The sequence below is a fragment of the Microcaecilia unicolor genome, chromosome 11, assembly GCF_901765095.1.
Source record: "Microcaecilia unicolor chromosome 11, aMicUni1.1, whole genome shotgun sequence".
Classification (NCBI taxonomy): Eukaryota; Metazoa; Chordata; class Amphibia; order Gymnophiona; family Siphonopidae; genus Microcaecilia; species Microcaecilia unicolor.
In genome coordinates this window covers 130,999,459-131,022,325 of record NC_044041.1, presented here as the reverse complement: position 1 = coordinate 131,022,325, position 22,867 = coordinate 130,999,459, and the positions used below count along the sequence as shown (strand labels likewise).

The window sequence follows — 22,867 nt, the reverse complement described above, 5'->3', positions numbered from 1 at the left end:
ACTATCACAGTTGATACACAGTGAGGCATATTTTCAAAGCACTTAGCCTTCCAAAGTTCCATAGAAACCTATGGAACTTTGGAAGGCTAAGTGATTTGAAAATATGCCTCAGTGCAGACTTACGTGCTTTTAGAACACTGCATAGGGCTTATTTTACAAAAATTCAGGCATATAAGGTGGGAAGCTAACCACAGATGTGTGTCTAAAATGCAATGGGGCCAAGAATACAAGCATTTTGGATAAGAGTGGAGGGTTATGAGAAAGCCATGAGTGGGGAAAGTGCGGGGTACAAATGTAACAAAATAAAAAAAATAAAATAAAATACCTAACAAAACAGAGATTTAAGCCTTCCTACAGAAGCTTTAGTGTTGGACATTTCAAATGTCTGGAATATGAGGGTAAAGGGATTCAACTATTGGCCCATAAATTGGGATTGGTAGGAAGAAAAAGTGTTTTCCATGGATGATGGCCACTGAACCCCCCCCCCCCTAAAAAAAAAAAAAAAAGGACACACACATTTTGGCACTGGACAACCAGGTCCATCAGTTTGTACTGTGGGAGGTGTGAGAGGCACACCTAACCCCCCACCCCCCAAGGAAAAAAACATTTCCTCTTCATCTGGAAGCCCTATCTGAAGACTTTATCTTTCAAAGCCAGGAGTTTAATTTTAAATAGTTGGGAATGTTTAGGAGGGATAAGCTGTAAATGATTAAACTGCACAAACAAGACATCTCCAGAAGTTTGTATGGTGTGGGGGAGGGAAGGAAATGGGAGGTTATAAGAACCATCACAGTGTAATAATATTTACTTGTTTCAGTGGGGGAAGGGAGGAAGGGGAGTTGAGGTGCTTTAATAAGGTTGTGGGGTATATGGGTTTGGGGTTCTTATGTTGAAAATTCTTGGTGGCTTGTGTTCTGTTTATTTGTTTATTTATTGGGATTTATTAATAGCCTCAGTTTTGTTTTTCAATAATATTTGTTTCAAAGTAATTTAGTTTTACCTTCAGGATGGAACAATTATGTCTTATCTGATCATTTTTTCCCCCTTTAGCCCTAAAAGACCAGTCCAGAACATGGAGAGAGAGAAAAAGTAGGTCTATAGGATTCACTCTTCAATGGCACTGTGCAACTATGTTTCAAAATAGCCAAGCAATGGTGCTCAAGACCTTCCTGTTGGTTAATATGGAATACTTGAGGGAGAGAAAGTGACATCACCATGGTGATGGCAGCCTAACTGTGGGACTTCCCCTACACCTCAAAACACTAAGCAATTGAATAGGCTGTTTGGAGTGCGGTTAGCAACCTCATGGATTAGTACTGGCAACACTGCTCTCCCGAATGGCAAACAAACAACCCAAGTCAGATCTTAAAAGCTTTCACAGCCAAGATGGTGCCAGAGTGCACTTAGATGGTGATGGGCGAGGAGAACGCTATTGACTCAACTGAACTACAGTAAGTGATGTGGCCTGCGAGCCAGGATGACAAGAACTTAAATCAGACATAAGCAGCATAAAGAGAGGTCTGCATAAAAATGTTGAAAATTTGCAAAAGTCTACTGAGGAGATGGGGCAGGATCTTAGGGATTTTGAAGATAAGGTAACTGAGCAGGACACAGAGTTGACAGACCTTCAAAACCTTTGGAGACCAAGAAGGAAGAACTATTTCTTAAACTTGAGGATAGAGAGAATCGGGCATGAAGAAACAACCTAAGTGTTCGGGGGGAGGAGTTCCTGAAGCACAAAATCCGGGGTTGAATGTGGTGGAACTGATGCAATCAATATGCCATAACTTTTTCTTACCAGCAGAACCAATGGTGGAACAGCCCCCAATGGATTTTGAGCATGTGTATAGTGCTCTGGGCCCTTAAGCAGCCGACAGGCCTTGAGATTTTGTGGCCTGTTTTCTTTGTTTTCCTATGAAACAACGTATCTTACAGGTGGCACAGACAGTAGGCCACATTACCTGGGAAAGAGCAAAGGTGGAAATCTTTGCAGACATTTCAGCTCTAACACTCTGCAAGAGGAGGGAAGTCCGTGAGATCATGCACTGCCTCACTTTGCATAATATCTGTTACTGTAGGGCAATATATATTTGGACTATGTAGAACCAGCTCTATAAAGCAACACCACCCAGGAAGGCCCATCAGCTCTTGCAAGATGCTAAGCTGCCAAGAGAACCTATGGAAAGCACTCAACAAGATGCCATATTCCATGGCTGCAGCCTTGCTTGGTCACTGAAGGAAAGATGACCAGAAAAGCCAACGCCTACAGCAGAACTCAGATATCTGTAGGGAAGATGCAGATCAACTGGACTGAAATAATCTAAGATGTGACCAGAACAATCTTTTGTCTTCATTACTGTGCTTCACAATGTTGTCAAGGGTATCCTTCAATAAATAGTTGTACTATTGCTTCAAGTTATCTGCTTTTACCCAACTTTTGACATTGCCCTACAGCAGTGGGTCCCAAACCTGGTCCCAGAGGCACCCTAGCCAGTCAGGTTTTCAGTATACCCATAATGAATATTCATGAGATAGATCTGCATGCAGTGGAGGCAGTGCATGCAAATCTCTCTTATGAATATTCATTGTGGGTATACTGAAAACCTTTATGGTTGGGGTGCCTCTAGGACCAGGTTTGGGAATCATTGCCCTAGAGGTTGGGGTTCCTTATGGTTTTATTCATATTTGAGAGAGTAGATATTGTTTAAGTTCTGGAGCTGTTTATATATTTGATACAATGTATGTCAGTGGATGAAAGAATGTATGACATACAGCTTTCTCAAGAATTTGCTCTTAACATATGGTTATGCAGAGTGTTAAAAGGTTTTATTGAACCATACTGGAACAGCAGGGGGAGAGGAAGATATTGCAGTAGGGTTACTTCCTTTTAATGGCTCACTTATGGATGGGAATATAGAAGAAAAGTGTGATCAGTCACAGACAGAATCACAAGGCAAAGCCAAACAGCAGAGGAAGCACTGTTTATTTGAAGACCTGACACGGCCCCATGCTTTGGCAAATACCTGTGTCAGGGGTCAGTAGAAAGTATAACAAAGAATGTAGTCCTTTTGAACTCTTTTACTGCGAAGAACAGCAGATACAAATAAAGCCACAGCAGAAAAGCAAACAGAAGCAGGAGACTTAAATTCTATATTGTACTTTCTACTTGGCTCCACCTTGTGAAGCCAATCACACTTTTCTTCTGTATTCCTGACCTTTGTGTTGGTCTTTCTCTCTGAGCTGTTTGCTGCTCATTCGTGGATGGGCCAGCTGATCGGGGGGGGGGGGGGGTGGAAGAGAGGAAGTTTTGCTTTTAGGGGGGAGGGGGAAATGATGGTGGGTGAGAAGGGAGAGGAGAATTTCATACTATACCCTAATACCTATTAGTGTTGCTATATTGAGAATGTGCAGGCTGGTAATACAGAGATGCAGGTTGGAAAGATAGTGGAATTTGACTTTTGGCCATTTAGGGCTGCCATAATTATTTACTATGACAAGTAACTCTGCCAATTGTCTTTTTATCTTTGAATGTTCGGGGATTAAATTCTCCCCATAAATGCCAATTATTCTTTAAAGAGACCTATATTAAGTTATTTTCCCGTCATTGTTTTGAGCAGTAGATGGGTCAAAAAGTTTGGTGTTCTCCTGACGTGGGTTGAGAGAATCAGGAGCAACGTAAGTCGTTCTTTGCTCTCTGCCCTTGTGTATTACAAAATAATGGTGAGTTTTTTCTTAGTTTTCCTTCTAAATGTATGCTTAAAATTCAGAATATGAGATATATTTTTATGACCCTGTATAGTTAAAGAGTTTTCTGGATAATGAGTTTCTAAATCAGTTGGTTGGCAATCCTCCAGTACAGAAAAGGCCATTCGGGCCTTATAATGCATGTACTGAATGCTTTTGCCTTTAGTAGAATTTCTTAAATATTTCTCTGTGTTATTTCACTGTACCATCTCCTTGACTTGGCTTAGATAACTGTCCTAAGGTTACTGTTTTCTTATTTAGTCTTTTTTCCTGATTGGTATAATTCTTTAGGAATGTTGTCTATAATTTTTGTTGTGATTACTTGTATATTTGTTAAAACTTTAATAAAAAGAAAATTATGAAAAAAAAAGAGGCCATTCATCTGCATATGGGAATAGGTTTTATACAGGAGATTTATTTGCTTCCCAAAAATAAACACCACTTAGCTAATAAAAAATGCTTCCAATAAGATGAGGACCAAAACCAATGGGGTGGCGATTCTTTTGAAAAGCTCACTGATGACACAAATATGGGAAGTGGTTCAAGATAAGCAGGGCAGATATCTTCTTAAAGTGGTTGTGGCACAGCAATTTTATACATTGGTCAATGTGTAGGTATCCAATGCCGAACAGAAGGGCTTTTATGAGAAAATAAGTAAACTTTTGCAGGACAGGGCGGAAGAAAATATTATAATAGAGGGTGATTTCAACCTGATCCTAAACATATTATTGGATATTCAGCAGAAGGGATTAGATATTGCAAGGCAGATAGAAATTAAAATGTTTGCTGAACACATGGGACTTAGTAGGCATATGGAGGCTGCATTACCCTGCCAATTGGGATAATACTTACTAGGGCTGTACTGAATTTGTATTCGATTCAGCCCCAAATATATTATTAATGTTCGGCTGAATGGTAATTTAAATTTGAATATGAATAATCCAGGGCTATCCTACTGAAATAAACATTTGATCTGTGATTTCATGTTGATTCTTTTATTATTTGTTATATTAAAGCTCAATGCCCATTATTTGTATTCAGTTGAATATTTTTCATTATTCATATTCGGCTGAATAGTAAAATATGCTATTAAGTACAGCTCTATATTCTAGAATTCAAGCTACCTACTCTAGAATAGATGCTTGGTTAGTTGGAAAAGATACTGCCAGTGGTACAAGACTCATCTATTGAGTCACAGGTCTAGTTGGACCATACACCAGTGTCTGTGTCTCTTTTGCTTACAGAAGCTAATCACAGCTGGAAATACTGGATGCCAAACGATGCTATTCTTATGGACCCAAAAAATGTGGGACAGTTAGAGAAAGACCGAATCTGGACAAACTTCGATCTACTGACCGACGTAATCGTCACCCAAGCAATCAACAGGTTCGCCAAATCCCACTGCAAACTGGACATATGTCCCAACAACCTAATAAAATCCGCTCCTCAATGCTTCATAACAGACCTCACATCACACCTAAACTACATGTTACAACACGGACTCACCCCAATACCTAAAGATTCAAAGAAAAAAGCAAACGACATAACCAACTACTGCCCGGTAGCATCCATCCCTCTGGCAGTCAAACTAATGGAAAGTATGGTAACCAAGCAACTCATCGAATACTTAAACAAATTCTTAATACTACATGAATCACAATCAGGATTTCGATCCAACCACAGCACCAAAACAGTACTAAACACTCTCATAACCAAATTCAAACAAATCATTACAACTGGCAATAGTGTACTTCTTCTACAATTCGACTTGTCCAGCGCGTTCGACATGGTTAGCCACAAAATACTATTGAAATCCTAGAATACTTTGGGATTGGAGGAAACGTAATTAAATGGATCAATGGCTTCCTAACCACAAGAACATACCAAGTGATATCAAATTCGAATACATCATCAACATGGAAATCTGAATGCGGAGTACCCCAATGATCACCGCTCTCACCAACCCTTTTTAACCTAATGATGACACCCCTAGCCAAATCACTATCCAACCAAGATCTCAATCCTTACATCTACGCAGACGATGTCACGATCTACATCCCGTTCAAACATGATCTAACAGAAATCACAAATGAAATCAAACACAGTCTCCAAATAATGAATTTATGGGCGGATACATTCCAACTAAAGCTCGATGCAGAAAAAACACAATGTCTCATCCTCTCATCACAATATAACACGAATAAACCCACCACTATAAACACCCCAGACTACACCCTTCCTGTTTCGGACAGCTTGAAAATTCTCGGAGTTACAATTGACCAAATCTCACACTAGAAAGCCACGCGAAAAACACAACAAAGAAAATGTTCCACTCAATGTGAAAACTCAAAAGAGTAAAACCTTTCTTCCCAAGGGAAATATTTCGCAGCCTGGTACAATCAATGATGTTAAGCCACCTATGCCGGATGCAAAGAACAAATCATTAAGAAACTCCAAACTGCCCAAAACACTTCAGCCAGACTCATATTTGGAAAAACAAAATACGAAAGCGCCAAACCCTTAAGAGAAAAACTACACTGGCTCCCATTAAAAGAACGAATTGCGTTCAAAATTTGCACCCTAGTCCACAAAATCATCCACGGAGAGGCCCCGGCCTATATGTCAGAACTTATAGACTTACCAACCAGGAACAAAAAAGGTCAGCATGCACATTCCTGAATCTCCACTACTCCAGCTGCAAAGAACTCAAATATAAATCAACATATGCATCCAGCTTCTCCTACATAAGCACGCAGCTATGGAACGCACTACCAAATGTCATAAAAACAATGCACGACCTAACAATTTTCCGAAAACTACTGAAAACCTACCTGTTCAAAAAGGCATACCACAATGATCCATCCTAAATACAAAACAACGAAACTCCACCAAAACAAGACAAAACCGAACTCTCTACACTTGACTGTTTCATTTATTCTGTTACTAATGAATGTTAAAGCACTCCCACTTTATTCCTCATGCCGAAATAAACTCCTGATATTTGACTGTCTAATTTACTCTATACTTTACTCTACTAACTATGAACCCTAATGCAATACCACTTTGTATTTCTCAACCTGGAAATGGCAATCACTATTACGGCATAATGTAAGCCACATTGAGCCTGCAAATAGGTGGGAAAATGTGGGATACAAATGCAACAACTAAACAAATAAATATACAGGAATATATCTACTCTAATGACTTACATCAATAAGTCCTCAAATATTTTGGGAAGGTTTGAAGACAGTATTGCAGGGCAAGATTATAGCCCTAGAGGACTTAATTTGTGAAGACAGAAGAAAAAAACAGGCAACCCGCTATCTAGGTCATGTCACTGGAGATGACCAGCAAGAGGCAGACAGACTACATAAGAGCCAAGATGCCCCCAGACTGCTATACAATGCAAGTCACTGACCTGGCATTAATGTCCCCTCTGAACCCACAGACGATCTTACCACTTCCCGCTCAGGGGAGCTGGGCCGGGAACCTGACAGTCCATTCTTGGTGGGTGTTTTGGCTTCTTTCTTAGGGAACTGGATCTTCTTCAAGTCCAACCTGTCATGAGTAACCCATTCGTCCAGCCGTTTATTAACTAAAGTAGAGAAGAATATAAGGACATAAGAAATACTATATAGTGGGTCAGACTAGAGTCAGAGTCCATCAAGCCCAGCATCCTGTTTCCAACAGTGGCCAATCCATGTCACAAGTACCCAACAGAATTCCAAAGAATAGTTCCATTTCTAAAAATTTATACCCAGGAATAAGTAGTGACCCTCACAAGTTTACCTGGCTAATAATGGTTTACTGACTTTTCCTCCAATAAATTACTATTATACATTCTTTTTACTGAAATCAATACATACAGAATGCAAAACAAAATATATAACGAAGATACTTACCTGTAGCAAGTATTGTCCGATGACCGCAGTCCAGTCATTCTCACATGTGGGTGACATCATCCTCGGTGTTCAGCATAACATATGTTTTAGAGCTCGCAGCAGCACTCCCACTGCGCATGCACCAGTGCCTTCCCGCCCACCGCGTAAGTGCGAGACCATCAGTATAGCAATATAGCTACACAAAACAACTCCAAAGGGAGGTGGGAAGGTATGAGAGAATTAATGGTCTGCTGTCCTCGGAGAATACCTGATACAGGTAAGCATATTCTCTTTCTCCGAGGACAAGCAGGCCATTAATTCTCACATATGGGAATCCCTAGCTACCAAACTCACTAAGAACACCAGTAGGACAATAGGAACTCGCAACAGAGAGTTCAAAAGGTCAATTAACCTGAAACTGCATACATACTGATTGAGAGTGTAGTCTGGAACAGAATAAAATGGGCCTAATGTAGAGTTGGATTCTAGATTCCAAACAAATTCTGCAGGATTGTCTGTCCAAAAAAGCTGTCACGTCTGGTGTTTTGCTCAAGGCAAAAGTGGAATGTGATTGTTTGGACTGAAGGCCATATTGCAGCCTTGCAAATCTCCTTGACAGAAGTCGATCTCGTGGGCTACTGACGCTGCCATGGTTCTGACATTCTGAGCTGTGACATGACCCTCATGAGTCAGCCCAGCTTGGGCATAAGTAAAAGATATGCAATCTGCCAGCTAACTGGAGACTGTGCGTTTTCCCAACAGCGACCCCCAACCTGTTGGGATCAAAAGAAACAAAAAGCTGGATGGACTGTCTATAGGGCCGAGTCCACTCCAGGTAAAAGGCTAATGCTCTGTGTATCTGGATTTTCAAAAGGCTTTTGACAAAGTACCTCATGAAAGACTCCAGAAGAAATTGGAGAGTCATGGGTTAGGAGGTACTGTCCTATTGTGGATTAAAAACTGGTTAGAGGATAGAAAACAGAGAGTAGGGTTAAATGGTCAGTATTCTCAGTGGAGAAGGGTAGATAGTGGGGTTCCCCAGGGGTCGGTGCTAGTGAGGTAATTAAATTTGCTGACGACACAGTTATTCAAAGTTGTTAAATCGCAAGAGGACTGTGAAAAATTACAAGCATGATGTACTTAGGAACAACAAACATAGTTTGAAATGTCTATATGCGAATGCCAGGAGCCTAAGAAATAAGATGGGGGAGTTGGAATATATTGCACTAAATGAAAAATTAGATATAATAGGCATCTCTGAGACCTGGTGGAAGGAGGATAACCAGTGGGACACTGTCATACCGGGGTACAAATTATATCGTAGTGATAGGGTGAATCGGATTGGTGGAGGGGTAGCATTGTATATTAACGAGAGCCTTGAATCAAATAGATTGAAAATTCTGCAGGAAACAAAACACTCCTTGGAATCACTGTGGATTGAAATTCCATGTGCAAAGGGGAAAAGGATAGTGATAGGAGTGTACTACCGTCTGCCTGGCCAGGACGAACAGACGGATGCGGAAATGTTAAAGGAAATCAGGGACGCAAACAAACTGGGCAACACAATAATAATGGGGGATTTCAATTACCCGCATATAGACTGGGTTAATGTAACATCTGGACACGCAAGGGACATAAGATTTCTTGATGAAATCAAGGACAGCTTCATGGAACAGCTAGTTCAGGAGCCGACAAGAGAAGGAAAAATACTAGACTTAGTCCTTAGTGGTACTCATGATCTAGTGCAGGGGGTAACGATACGAGGGCCGCTTGATAACAGTGATCATAATATGATCGGTTTTGATATTGGCATTGAAGGAAGTGAAACTAGGAAATCAAGTACGCTAGTGTTTAACTATAGAAAAGGTGATTACGACAAAATGAGAAAAATGGTGAAAAAAAGACTGAAAGGAGCAGCTCGCAGAGTAAAAAACTTGCATCAGGCGTGGATGCTGTTTAAAAACACCATCCTGGAGGTTCAGGACAAATATATTCCACGTATTAGAAAAAAGGGAAAAAAGACTAAACGTCAGCCGGCGTGGCTAAACAGTAAGATAAAGGAAATCATTAGAGCCAAAAAACAATCCTTCAGAAAGTGGAGAAGAGAACCAACTGAAAGTAACAGAATAGATCATAAGGAATGCCAAGCCAAATGCAAAGCGGAGATAAGGAGGGCAAAAAAGGACTTTGAGAAGAAATTAGCGTTGGAAGCAAAAATACATAGTAAAAATTTTTTTAGATACATTAAAAGCAGGAAACCGGCCAAAGAGTCGGTTGGGCCGCTGGACGAAAATGGTGTTAAAGGGGCGATCAAGGAGGACAAAGCCGTAGCGGAGAAATTAAATGAATTCTTTGCTTCGGTCTTCACCGAGGAGGATTTGGGGGGGACACCGGTGCCGGAAAGAATATTTGAAGCGGGGGAGTCGGAGAAACTAAACAAATTCTCTGTAACCTTGGAGGATGTAATGGGTCAGTTCAGCAAGCTGAAGAGTAGTAAATCACCGGGACCTGATGGTATTCATCCCAGAGTATTAATAGAACTAAAAAATGAACTTGCGGAGCTACTGTTAGAAATATGCAATCTGTCCCTAAAATCGAGTGTAGTACCGGAAGACTGGAGGGTAGCCAATGTTACTCCGATTTTTAAGAAGGGTTCCAGAGGAGATCCGGGAAATTATAGACCGGTGAGTCTGACGTCGGTGCCGGGCAAGATGGTGGAGGCTATTATTAAGAATAAAATTGCAGAGCATATACAAAAACATGGACTGATGAGACAAAGTCAGCACGGATTTAGTGAAGGGAAGTCTTGCCTCACCAATCTAATGCATTTTTTTGAGGGGGTAAGCAAACATGTGGACAATGGGGAGCCGGTTGATATTGTATATCTGGATTTTCAGAAGGCGTTTGACAAAGTGCCGCACGAAAGACTCCTGAAGAAATTGCAGAGCCATGGAATCGGAGGTAGGGTATTATTATGGATTAAGAACTGGTTGAAAGATAGGAAGCAGAGTAGGATTGCGTGGCCAGTATTCTCAGTGGAGGAGGGTAGTTAGTGGGGTCCCGCAGGGGTCTGTGCTGGGTCCGTTGCTTTTTAATGTATTTATAAATGACCAAGAGATGGGAATAACTAGTGAGGTAATTAAATTCGCCGATGACACAAAATTATTCAGGGTCGTCAAGTCGCAGGAGGAATGTGAACGATTACAGGAGGACCTTGCGAGACTGGGAGAATGGGCGTGCAAGTGGCAGATGAAGTTCAATGTTGACAAGTGCAAAGTGATGCATGTGGGTAAGAGGAACCCGAATTATAGCTACGTCTTGCAAGGTTCCGCGTTAGGAGTTACGGATCAAGAAAGGGATCTGGGTGTCGTCGTCGATGATACGCTGAAACCTTCTGCTCAGTGTGCTGCTGCAGCTAGGAAAGCGAATAGAATGTTGGGTGTTATTAGGAAGGGTATGGAGTCCAGGTGTGCGGATGTTATAATGCCGTTGTATCGCTCCATGGTGCGACCGCACCTGGAGTATTGTGTTCAGTACTGGTCTCCGTATCTCAAAAAAGATATAGTAGAATTGGAAAAGGTACAGCGAAGGGCGACAAAAATGATAGTGGGGATGGGACGACTTTCCTATGAAGAGAGGCTGAGAAGGCTAGGGCTTTCAGCTTGGAGAAGAGACGGCTGAGGGGAGATATGATAGAAGTGTATAAAATAATGAGTGGAATGGATCGGGTGGATGTGAAGCGACTGTTCACGCTATCCAAAAATACTAGGACTAGAGGGCATGAGTTGAAGCTACAGTGTGGTAAATTTAAAACGAATCGGAGAAAATTTTTCTTCACCCAACGTGTAATTAGACTCTGGAATTCGTTGCCGGAGAACGTGGTACGGGCGGTTAGCTTGACGGAGTTTAAAAAGGGGTTAGATAGATTCCTAAAGGACAAGTCCATAGACCGCTATTAAATGGACTTGGAAAAATTCCGCATTTTTAGGTATAACTTGTCTGGAATGTTTTTACGTTTGGGGAGCGTGCCAGGTGCCCTTGACCTGGATTGGCCACTGTCGGTGACAGGATGCTGGGCTAGATGGACCTTTGGTCTTTCCCAGTATGGCACTACTTATGTACTTATGTACTTATGACCTTACGAGACTGGGTGTCCAAATGGCAGCTGACGTTAAATGTGAGCAAGTGCAAAGTGATGCATGTGGTAAAGAGAAACCCCAACTGTACCTACCTGATGCAAGGTTCCACATTAGGAGTCACTGACCAGGAAAAGGATCTAGGTGTCATTGTACATGATACGTTGAAACCCTCTATCAGTGTGTGGCGGCAACTAAGAAAGTAAATAGAATGTTAGGTATTATTAGGAAAGGAATGGAAAACAAAAGTGAGGACGCTATGCCTTTGTATCAGTCCATGGTGTGACCGCACCTCAAATATTGTGTTCAATTCTGGTCACTGCATCTCAAAAAAGATATAGTAGAATTAGAAACGGTACAGAGAAGGGCAACGAAAATGATAAAGGGGAAGAGTCGACTTCCCTATGAGGAAAGGATGAAGCGTCTAGGGCACTTCAGCTTGGAAAAGAGACAGCTGAGGGGAGATATGATAGAGGTCTATAAAATAATGAGTGGAGTGGAACGGGTAGATGTGACTCATTGTTTACTCTTTCCAAAAATACTAGGACTAGGGGGCATGCGATGAAGCTACAAAGTAGTAAAATTTAATACAAATCGGAGAAAATTTTTCTTCACTAAACATGTAATTAAGCTCTGGAATTCATTGCCAGAGAATGTGGTAAAGGCAGTTAGCTTAGCGGGGTTTAAAAAGGATCTGGACAGCTTCCTAAAGGAAAAGTCCATAGACCATTATTAAATTGACTTGGAGAAAATCCACTGCTTATTTCTGGGATAAGCAGCATAAAATGTATTGAGCTTTTTTGGGATCTTGCCAGGTATCTGTGACCTGGGATTGGCCATTGTTGGAAATAGGATGCTGGACTTGATGGACCTTTGGTCTGTCCCAGTGTGGCAATACTTATGTACTTATGCTTGTTTGCAGTCCAAAGTGTGCAGTGCGCTTTTACCAGGATGGGCATGAGTTTTGGGAAAGAATGTTGGAAAGACGATATATGGAACTTCGACACCACCTTATGCAGGAACTAGGGTGCTTGCGAAGAACTACTCTGTTCTGATGAAATTTTGTGTAAAGTGGATCCGCTACTAAGGCCTGAAGCTCACTGACACTGCAAGCTGAAATAACAGCCACCAAAAACAAGACCTTCCAGGTCAAGTACTTCAGTGGACAGGAATCAAGTGGCTCAAAAGAAGCTTTCATCAGCTGGGTGAGGACAATATTGAGGTCCCATGATATCGGCGGAGGCTTGACAGGGGGCTCTGTCAAAAACAAACCTCTCACGAAGTAAACAACTAAAAGCTGTCCAGTGATGGGCTTACATTGCAATGGTGATGTAGAAGGTATTCAAGCAGGGTCTGTGTAGGGCAAGAAAGAGAATCTAGGGCCTTGCCCTCACACCAGATGACAAACCTCTTCCATCTGAAAGAATAACATCTCTTAGTAGAATCCTTCCTGGAAGCCAGCAAAACCTTAGAGACACCCTCTGGAAGATGCAAGGAAGCAAATTCTAACCTCTCAACATCCAGGCAGTGAGGGCCAGAGAATGGAGGTTGTGATGTAGAAGAGATCCCTCATTCTGCGAGATGAGGGTTAGAAAACACTCCAATCTCCTAGGTTCTTCAGAGGATAACTCCAGAATAGTATTGGAACAGTACGGAGGGACTTTGTAATTGTAAGCAGTAGCAAAGAGATCCACTGAGGGGGTGCCCCACACTTGGAAAATCTTGAAGGCAATGTCCACGTTACATAGTAGTAAATAGTAAATGACGGCAGATAACATAGTAAATGACGGCAGATAAAGACCCGTACAGTCCATCCAGTCTGCCCAACAAGATAAACTCATTTTACATGGTATGTGATACTTTATATGTATACCCGAGTTTGATTTGTCCTTGCCTTTCTCAGGGCACAGACCGTAGAAGTCTGCCCAGTACTGTTCTTATACTAAGTTCTGAAGCTAACATCGAAGCCCCTTAAAATTTACACTCCAGCCCATCCCTATCTATTCAGTCACGATCAGGGCATAGACCGTAGAAGTCTGCCCAGCTCCCGTTATGTTTCCAATTACCGGCATCGCCACCCAATCTCTGCTAATATTCCACTGAACCATTCCTTCTAAACATGATTCCTGTGTGTTTATCCCACGCATGTTTGAATTCCATTACCGTTTTCATCTCCACCACCTCCCGCAGGAGGGCATTCCACATATCCACTACCCTCTCCGTGAAAAAATACTTCCTGACATTAGTCCTGAGTCTGCCCCCTCTTCAACCTCAATTCATGTCCTCTAGTTCTACCGCCTTCCCGTCTCTGGAAAAGGTTCGTTTGCGGATTAACACCTTTTAAATATTTGAACCTGTGTATCATGTCACCCCTGTTTCTCCTTTCCTTCAAGGTATACAGGTTGAGGTCAACAAGTCTCTCCTCATACGGTTTGCAACGCAAATCCCATACCATTGTCGAAGCTTTTCTTTGCACCGCTTTCAGTCTTTTTACATCTTTAGCAAGATACGGCCTGCAAAACTGACCACAATACTCCAAGTGGGGCCTCACCAATGAAGACTGAGCTGCAAAGAGATCTACCGAGGGGGGTATCCTACACTGAAGACCTCACATTCATCTATGCAGATGATGTTACAATCTACATTCCATTCAGACAAGCCCTGACTGAAATAATCAATGAAATCAACGATGGCCTAAACATCATGGACTCCTGGGCAAACTCATTCCAACTGAAACTGAACAATGAAAAAACACACTGCCTGATCCTCTCATCTCAACATAACAACTACAAACCCGCAACTTAAACACCTCAGGACACACACTCCCTATTTCAGATAGCCTAAAAATACTCGGAGTCACAATCGACTGCAACCTCACTCTTGAGAGCCAAATAAAAACCGTAATAAAGAAAATGTTCTACTCAATGTGGAAACTCAAACATATAAAACATTTCTTCCCGAGGGATACCTTTCGTAAACTAATACAATCAATGGTCCTAAGCCATGCAGATTACTGCAACGGAATATACACGGGATGCAAGGAACTAAAAAAAAAACTTCAGACTGCCCAAAACACAGCAGCCAGACTGATATATGATAAAACACGATTCGAAAGTGCTAAACCCCTTCGAGAAAAGCCGCAGTAGCTCCCAATCAAAGAACGGATCATCTTCAAAATCTGCACTCTGGTTCACAAAATCATCTACAGCATAGTCCCACGATACATGACAGACCTCATAGACCTACCAAGTAGAAACAGATTCGGATCAGCACAATCTTACCTAAACCTACATTACCCAAACAGCTTCTCCTACATAAGCGCACAACTATGGAATGGACTCCCGCATGCCATAAAAACAATCCATGACCATCTAAACTTCAGGATATCATTAAAAACCCACCTCTTCAAAAAAGCCTACCCCACCGATCCAACATAACTCCCCACACCCAGCAACACAATATAATCAATGATCATACTGGACAATCTACTATCCTCATTCCTTGACCCCATGACGCCTGAACCACATCTACCTGTAGAAAAATGCTATCAGTTGCCTTCAGTGAAATACAGGTCAAGGCAGGCTTAGAGCTGAGAACTAGGCCTCTAAAAATCAAAGACCATCTCTGACACAGAAAATGTCACTGCAGCTGAAATTAAGCAACTGAGAGCTGAGAGAGGGAGGCGGAATCTGTTCTCAAAACAACAGGTGGACAGACAATAACAAGAAGCAAAGATATTTGGTTAAAGCAGGTAACAGTGGGTCAGACGAAAGTAAATAAGACCATCCGGGGGGGGGGGGGGGGGGGGGGTCGAAGGGAAACTTGGAAACATGTGACATCATTGTTATCAAAGATGTTGATATCTAGAAGATAGTAAAGATAAGATGCAAAGATTGCCGGTGGGAGAATGAAATGTTAATAGGGATCAATGTGTAGAAGAATTGTATATAAAGGCTGACAGTTAGGGCATTAGGGGGAGAAGAAAGAAGAGGAGAGCAGGAGAGAATGCAGTAAACCAGTTGTGTGCCATGGAGTGCTGCTCTTCCAAGATGAGATATGAATGCCAGGGATATGCACTGTGATGATCTTCTGTTAATCCTGCTTCTGGTAAGAGACTAATAAACTTTGAATTACTTTATCATATTCACTTGATCCCAGCGTCCTTCTAATTGTTTAGTCCACCAATACTCAGGCTGTGTAGAACAGTCTGGGGATGTACGAGGTCAAAGTAATTAAAATTCCATTCATTGTCTACAACACAATCTTTACTTATCAACCTTAAAGCTAAGATACTTACCTGTATCACGTATTTTCCGAGGACAGCAGGCTGATTGTTCTCACTGATGGGTCGACGTCCACAGCGGCCCGGAAACAGCAATTTTTCTCAGCAAAAATAGGCAAAGCTTTGCCAGAGCCCTCTGGAACGCGGGGTGTATGCATTGCGCATGCGCGGCTGTCTTCCCGCACAGCACGCGCGAGTCCCCGCTCAGTTAGATCAAAAGCAATTACAAAGAGAAGAAAACAACTCCAAAGGGGAGGTGGGTGGGTTTGTGAGAACAATCAGCCTGCTGTCCTCGGAGAATACCTGCTACAGGTAAGTATCTTTGCTTTCTCTGAGGACAAACAGGCTGCTTCTTCTCACTGATGGGGTATCCCTAGCACCCCAGGCTCACTCAAAACAACAAAGAAGGTCAATTGGGCCTTTCAACGGATTGACCTGCGAAGTAAAACATCTGAGAGTGCAGCCTGGAACAGAACAAAATTGGATTCTGCAGCACCGACTGCCCAAACTGACTGTCGCGTCAGGAATACTGCTGAAGGCAGGCAGCACCAGCGTCGGGAACCTCACCACAGGCCTAGAGCCAGCTGCTGCTTCCATCAACGGTACCGAGGGCACAAGCACCCCCGGCACCGGAACAGGCTGACGCAGCAACCCCTCTAGCAGACCTGGAAGAATGGCTCGGATGCGCTCGTCCAGAGTCGCTGTCGAGCAAGGCTGCGGGGTCGGTGCAGGAATCGGGTCCAGAATCTGTTGAGGTCAAAGAGGCAGTACCGGGCTGCCCGAAGACCAACGTACCGACACCTCCTGAATGAAGGGTGAGCGATCCTCCCGGCATCGGCGCTTCACAGGTGCCGAATCCTTCGACGCCCAGGAGCTCCCGGTACCGTGCTTAGAAGGAGACTAATCACGATGCTTCTTCGACTTCGCTTGATGCACGTCATCGATACTCCTCGGTACTGACGAGAAAGACGTGGAATCCACACGCCTCCTCAGGGTCAGGTCCGAGAGTGGTCGGTCCCGTGGGGCCTGCGCAGCAGGAGTCTTCGAGGCAGGTGGAGACCTATTCGATGGCTCACTGCTCCCAGCGTGTGGTCTCCGGACAGCCATTACCTGCACTCCTGAAGTCGATGCCATCTCTGGTGCCAATATCGGTACCGATGTCAACGCCGAAGAACCGGACAAAGCTCCAAAAAGTCGGTCCCGCTGAGCTTGTCTCGACGCCTGTGTCCGCTTTTTTAAGCTAAGACACAACTTACATGTGTCTGGGCGATGGTCGGGCCCAAGGCACTGAAGACACCACGCGTGGGGGTCGGTACCTGAGATCGTCCGGTTGCACAGAGTACATTTCTTGAAGCCGTTGGGAGTCCTCAATGACATGGACGGAAAAATAGCGGCGGCGAGATCAAAAATCGCGATTGTGCCGACAAAAAGGACACAAAAAAAGAGAACCCACGTATGTGCATCATAAGAGGGCCGCAATGGAAGCGAAAGGAAACTTATAGGGACCAAATCAGAAAATAAAGGTAAACTTTGGGGGGTTTTTTTCTTTTTTTGAAACACAAGGGAGAAAGTAGAAAAGAAAATGAACACGAAGAGGAAAAACCTCTAGCAAAACGGAAGGCTCTTTCTTTGGGCTGAACGGAGAGAGACCAACAAGCAGCCAGTCTCCAACCACGGAAAAGAAAAAACTGAGCGGGGACTCGTGTGCGCTGCGCGGGAAGATGGCCACACATGCGCGGTGCGCGCCCCCCGCGTTCCAGAAGGCTCTGGCAAAGCTTTGCCTATTTTTGCTGAGAAAAATTGCTGTTTCCATGCTGCCGTGGACGCCGACCCATCAGTGAGAACAAGCAGTCTGCTTGTCCTCGGAGAATGGCAAATGCCTTTACGGTACTTTTAAGCCACATTGAGCCTGCAAAAAGGTGGGAAAATGCGGAGTATAAATGTAACAAATAAAAAATTTTGCAAAAATTGTAAACACTTCTGCAATCCCATTGAAACGCTATTATAAAGAGAGTTACAACAGTCCAACTGTGGAAGCAATACTGCTTGAACAATAATTCTAAAATTACTCTGAGATAATGAGGATCTAATTGCTCTTAACTGTCTAAGCCAGAATTTTTTTTTAAAGTACATTAATTTGTTTTTCATATGATAGCTCAGAATCCAAAACAAAGCCTCAAAACCTTATAATGATTATCAATTGTCAATTATTCTCCAGAAAGTAATATTATTGTTTTAGCTGGGAGATGATCAAAATCTCCAAACCATAAAAGCTTAGTCTTGTTTATTCAATTTTTAAAAATGTGCAGTTGTCCATTCATCAATAAGCGAGATGTAACTCTGTACCATGACAATTGTATCTGAGAAAGTTGCCGAAGCAGGGCATAAAAGAAAAATATCATTGGCATATGATCAGTGGCGTAAGAAGGGGGGGGGGCGGTCCGCCCCGGGTGCACGCCGCTGGGGGGGTGTCGGCTTGCTGGTTCCCTGTTCTTTCTGCCCTGGAACAGGTTACTTCCTGTTCCGGGGCAGAGAAAGCAGGGAAGCAGCAGAGCCGACGCAGCTCCCAGTGACGTGCACTGTGGGTGGATCGGCCCTCCTGCCTGCCCCCCCGCTGCAAAGTAAGGGTGCGTTTCAGGGGGGGGGGAGGGTACGTTTCGGGGGGGGGGGAGGGTGCGCCGTGCCCTGCACCCGGGGGGGGGGGGGGGGGGGGGGGGGGGTGCGCGCAGCGGCGACTCGCCCCGGGTGTCAGGCACCCTTGCTACGGCACTGCATATGATAAAACAAAAATTCCTAAACCTGAAAGATAGTTGCCCAATGAACTTGGTTAAATATTAAATAAGGAAGGAGAGAGCAGAGTACCCTGTGGGACACCGCTACCCAGATTCCAAGTAAAAGAATTCCCAAATCTACCTTTTATACTGTAGGATCTAGAAACCAGAAATTGTTCAAACCAAATAAACACTGAGGAGCCCTTTTACAAAGGCGCATAAGGTCAAATCGGTATTACCGCCTGGCTAGCACGTGCGCCAGGTGATAATTCCGAGCTTTGCATGCTCAGAAAACCCATGGTAGAAAATAATTTTCTATTTTCTATCGCAGGGGCATTCCCTTGCACGTAATGTCTTGTCTGCCTGTTCTACCTAGATTGTAAGATGGCAGAGCTGGTGGGGGGAGGCGGGGCTGGTGGTTGGGGGGTGGGCCTTGTTCTGGGCAGACTTCTACAGTCTGTGCCCTGAAAATGGCAGAAACAAATCAAGGTCAGGTATACACATAAAGTAGCACATATGAGTTTAAATTGTTGGGCAGACTAGATGGACCGTGCAGGTCTTTTTCTGCAGTCATCTACTATGTATGTTACTATGTAAGCTCTTTGAGCAGGGACTGTCTCTCTATGTCAAATGTTCAGCACTGCATGCATCTGGTAGCGCTATATAAATGCTAATAGCAGTAGTAGTGGTGTGAACTGGACGGTTACTGTGTAGGTTACGCGTGAGCCCTTACTGCTACATCAATGGGTGGCGTTAAGGGCTCAAGCTGTAAATGGAAATGCTGGTTTTAATTTTGCCGTACGTCTATTTCCCAGCACAAAAAAAACAACATTTTTTTCAAGGTCCAGCATGCATCCACATTACTGCAGGCCACTTTTTTTAAGTGCCTTTATAAAAGGACACCTGAATATACTATTCCCAATTCACTTAGGGCCCTGTTTAATACTACTACTACTTAACACTTCTAAAGCGCTACAAGGGTTACGCAACGCTGTACAGTTTAACAAAGAAGGATAGTCCCTGCTCAAAGGAGCTTACAATCTAATGGACAAAAATGTGCAGTCAAACAAATTGGGGCAGTCTAGATTTCCTGAATAGAGGTATAATGGTTAGGTGCCGAAGGCGACATTGAAGAGGTGGGCTTTGAGCAAGGATTTGAAGATGGGCAGGGAGGGGGCTTGGCGTATGGGCTCAGGAAGTTTATTCCAAGCACAGGGAGAGGCGAGGCAGAAAGGGCGGAGCCTGGAATTGGCAGTGGTGGAGAAGGGTACAGAGAGGAGGGATTTGTCCTGTGAGCGGAGGTTTCGGGTAGGAGCGTAATGGGAGATAAGGGTAGAGAGGTAATTAGGGGCTGCAGATTGAGTGCATTTGTAGGTTAGTAGGAGAAGCCTGAACTGTATGCGGTACCTGATCGGAAGCCAGTGAAGTGACTTGAGGAGAGGGGTGATATGAGTATATCAGTCCAGGCGGAAGATAAGACGTGCAGCAGAGTTCTGGATGGATTGAAGGGGGGATAGATGGCTAAGTGGGAGACCAGCGAGGAGTAGGTTGCAGTAATCAAGGCGAGAGGTAATGAGAGAGTGGACGAGAGTTCGGGTGGTGTGCTCAGAGAGGAAAGGGCGAATTTTGCTGATGTTAGAGAGAAAGAAGCGACAGGTCTTGGCTATCTGCTGGATATGCGCAGAGAAGGAGAGGGAGGATTCGAAGATGACTCTGAGGTTGCGGGCAGATGAGACGGGGAGGATGAGGTTGCCATCAACTGAGATAGAGAGTGGAAGGAGAGAAGAAGTGGGTTTGGGTGGAAAGACAATAAGCTCTGTCTTGGCCATGTTCAGTTTCAGGTGGCAGTTGGACATCCAGGCAGCAATGTCGGATAAGCAGGCCGATACTTTGGCCTGGGTTTCCGCAGTGATGTCTGGTGTGGAGAGATAAAGCTGGGTGTCTTCAGCATAGAGATGATATTGGAAACCATGAGATAAGATCAGCGAGCCCAGGGAAGAGGTGTAGATTGAAAAAAGAAAGGGTCCAAGGACAGATCCCTGAGGAATTCCAACAGAGAGCGGGAGGGGGGTGGAGGAAGATCCATGAGAATGTACTCTGAAGGTACGGTGGGAGAGATAAGAGGAGAACCAGGAAAGGACGGAGCCCTGGAACCCTAATGAGGACAGTGCGGCAAGAAGTAAATTATGATTGACAGTATCAAAAGTGGCGGATAGGTCAAGAAGGATGACGATGGAGTAGTGACCTTTAGATTTGGCAAGGAACAGGTCATTACAGACTTTAGTGAGTGCCGTTTCTGTCGAGTGTAGAGGGCGAAAACCGGATTGAAGCAGATCTAGGATGGCATGCTACCATTTTTAGCACATGCTAAACGCTAGCGATGCATGTTAAAAATGTGAGTGCCTATAGCACGGCATAGTAAACAGGGCCCTTAATCTAAGTAATAACAACGAGTGATTAATAGCATCAAATGCTGCAGACATCAAACTGGAGCAAAACTATCTGTTGTCTTCTACTCAGATATTTATTTTACTTCGGAAGTGAGAACTAAGAGAAATGTTTCCGTACTATGACTTGGTCTAAAACCGTGTTGTGTTTTATGTAAAATATCATATAATTCAATAAACCTCTATAACTGTTCATTCACTGAAAATTCAAGTAATTTTGCTAGCCACAGGACGATAATTTTCAACCAATACCAGGTCAGCTCCCATTGATTTTGGAAGGGGAGTCAACACTATATCAGTCAGACTATCCGGATATCTCTCTAATTGAAGATGAAAATTCACAAACTCAGTCAACCACATTAGAATTCCATTTGTTACTACTTATATAACAAATAAGAGGGACATTTATCCAACATACATGATTTTTTCGATAGTTTAACTATAATTTTATGTATCTCATCAGTTAAAACCTGCTCAAATCTAGCCCATTACCTATCTGCGGAAATACTATTAAATTTGACTGAATTAGGAATTAAAGCACCTTCAAGTCTAACTGATTGCTTTATTTTATTTACTTTAGATCCAAAAACACTTGGCTTGATCATCTACACTAGGCTGCAGGGATTCTGGAATCACTGATAATCTGGCTGTGCTAATTAGCTTCTCAAAAATCTTAAAAAGAGAGTTTCACTAGTATCATATATATATATGATAATCCTTGGTATAATGAGCAACTGGCAGTTCAAAAGCGACAATGTAGAAATTTGGAACGTCAATGGAGGAAAATTAAAGATGATCAGATATATTTAATTTGGAGAAATGAGATTAGGTTGTACAAGTGGCTAGCCTCTCAGGCTAAAAGGAATTTTTACACACTGTTTCTTTTCTCTAAAAGGAGTCATTTCGGAGCTCCAGGAAAGTCAATATCGGATACTCCATAGGGGGTATATATCACAATCTCAGGCTGTTAGAGCAGGATGGGTATCTGATGCTCAATGTTCCAAATGCAAGCGGGGGGGGGGGGGGGGGGGGGGGGGGGGGGGGACACGACGGACGACACAATACCTTTTTTCATGCCTTTTGGAGTTGTGATGGTGCTCAACCTTTTTGGAGATCACTTCATAGATATTTAGGGACTCTTTTCGGACAACAGGTAATTTCTTCCTGGAAACGAGTCTTACTAAATAAATGGGAGGCTTATGGGATCTCTGACAAAAACTCATGTCTCCTACTTTGTAAAGCTTATGCATTGGGGAAAAAATGTATACTTAAGTATTGGATGCAAGAAGAACCATCCTCTTTTTGGTATTAGAGAAACAGACTCCATGAGTTAATGCTTTGGGAAGCTGAGACTTCCCCAAAGAAAAGAAGGGCCTTCATCTCTATCTGGAATAGTTATCTGCAAAATATTTCCCATAAAGCAAGAAGTGCTGTATTAAATAGGTTCCCAAGCGTTTCCTAAGACAAACAGTTTGGTACAAGGTTTGCTTTGAGGTTCTCTGCATGGGTGGGGTGGGGAGGGGTTTAGGAAAGAAGATGTTATCATTCCATTGATGACCTGGAGTCATAAGAGTCCAAATAACAGGTCATCTCTGTTGTAGCTTAA

At 43.2% G+C, this 22,867-nt stretch overlaps 1 protein-coding gene across 1 annotated transcript in view; it reads right to left on the bottom strand.

The window, feature by feature from the left end:
- Positions 1-22,867, bottom strand: part of KAT5 (lysine acetyltransferase 5) — a 319,317-nt gene that overhangs the window by 207,109 nt on the left and 89,341 nt on the right. The window contains exon 4 of the mRNA XM_030220227.1: positions 7,203-7,339. Coding sequence (XP_030076087.1) covers positions 7,203-7,339 — 137 coding nt within the window. The remainder of the gene's footprint in view (positions 1-7,202; positions 7,340-22,867) is intronic.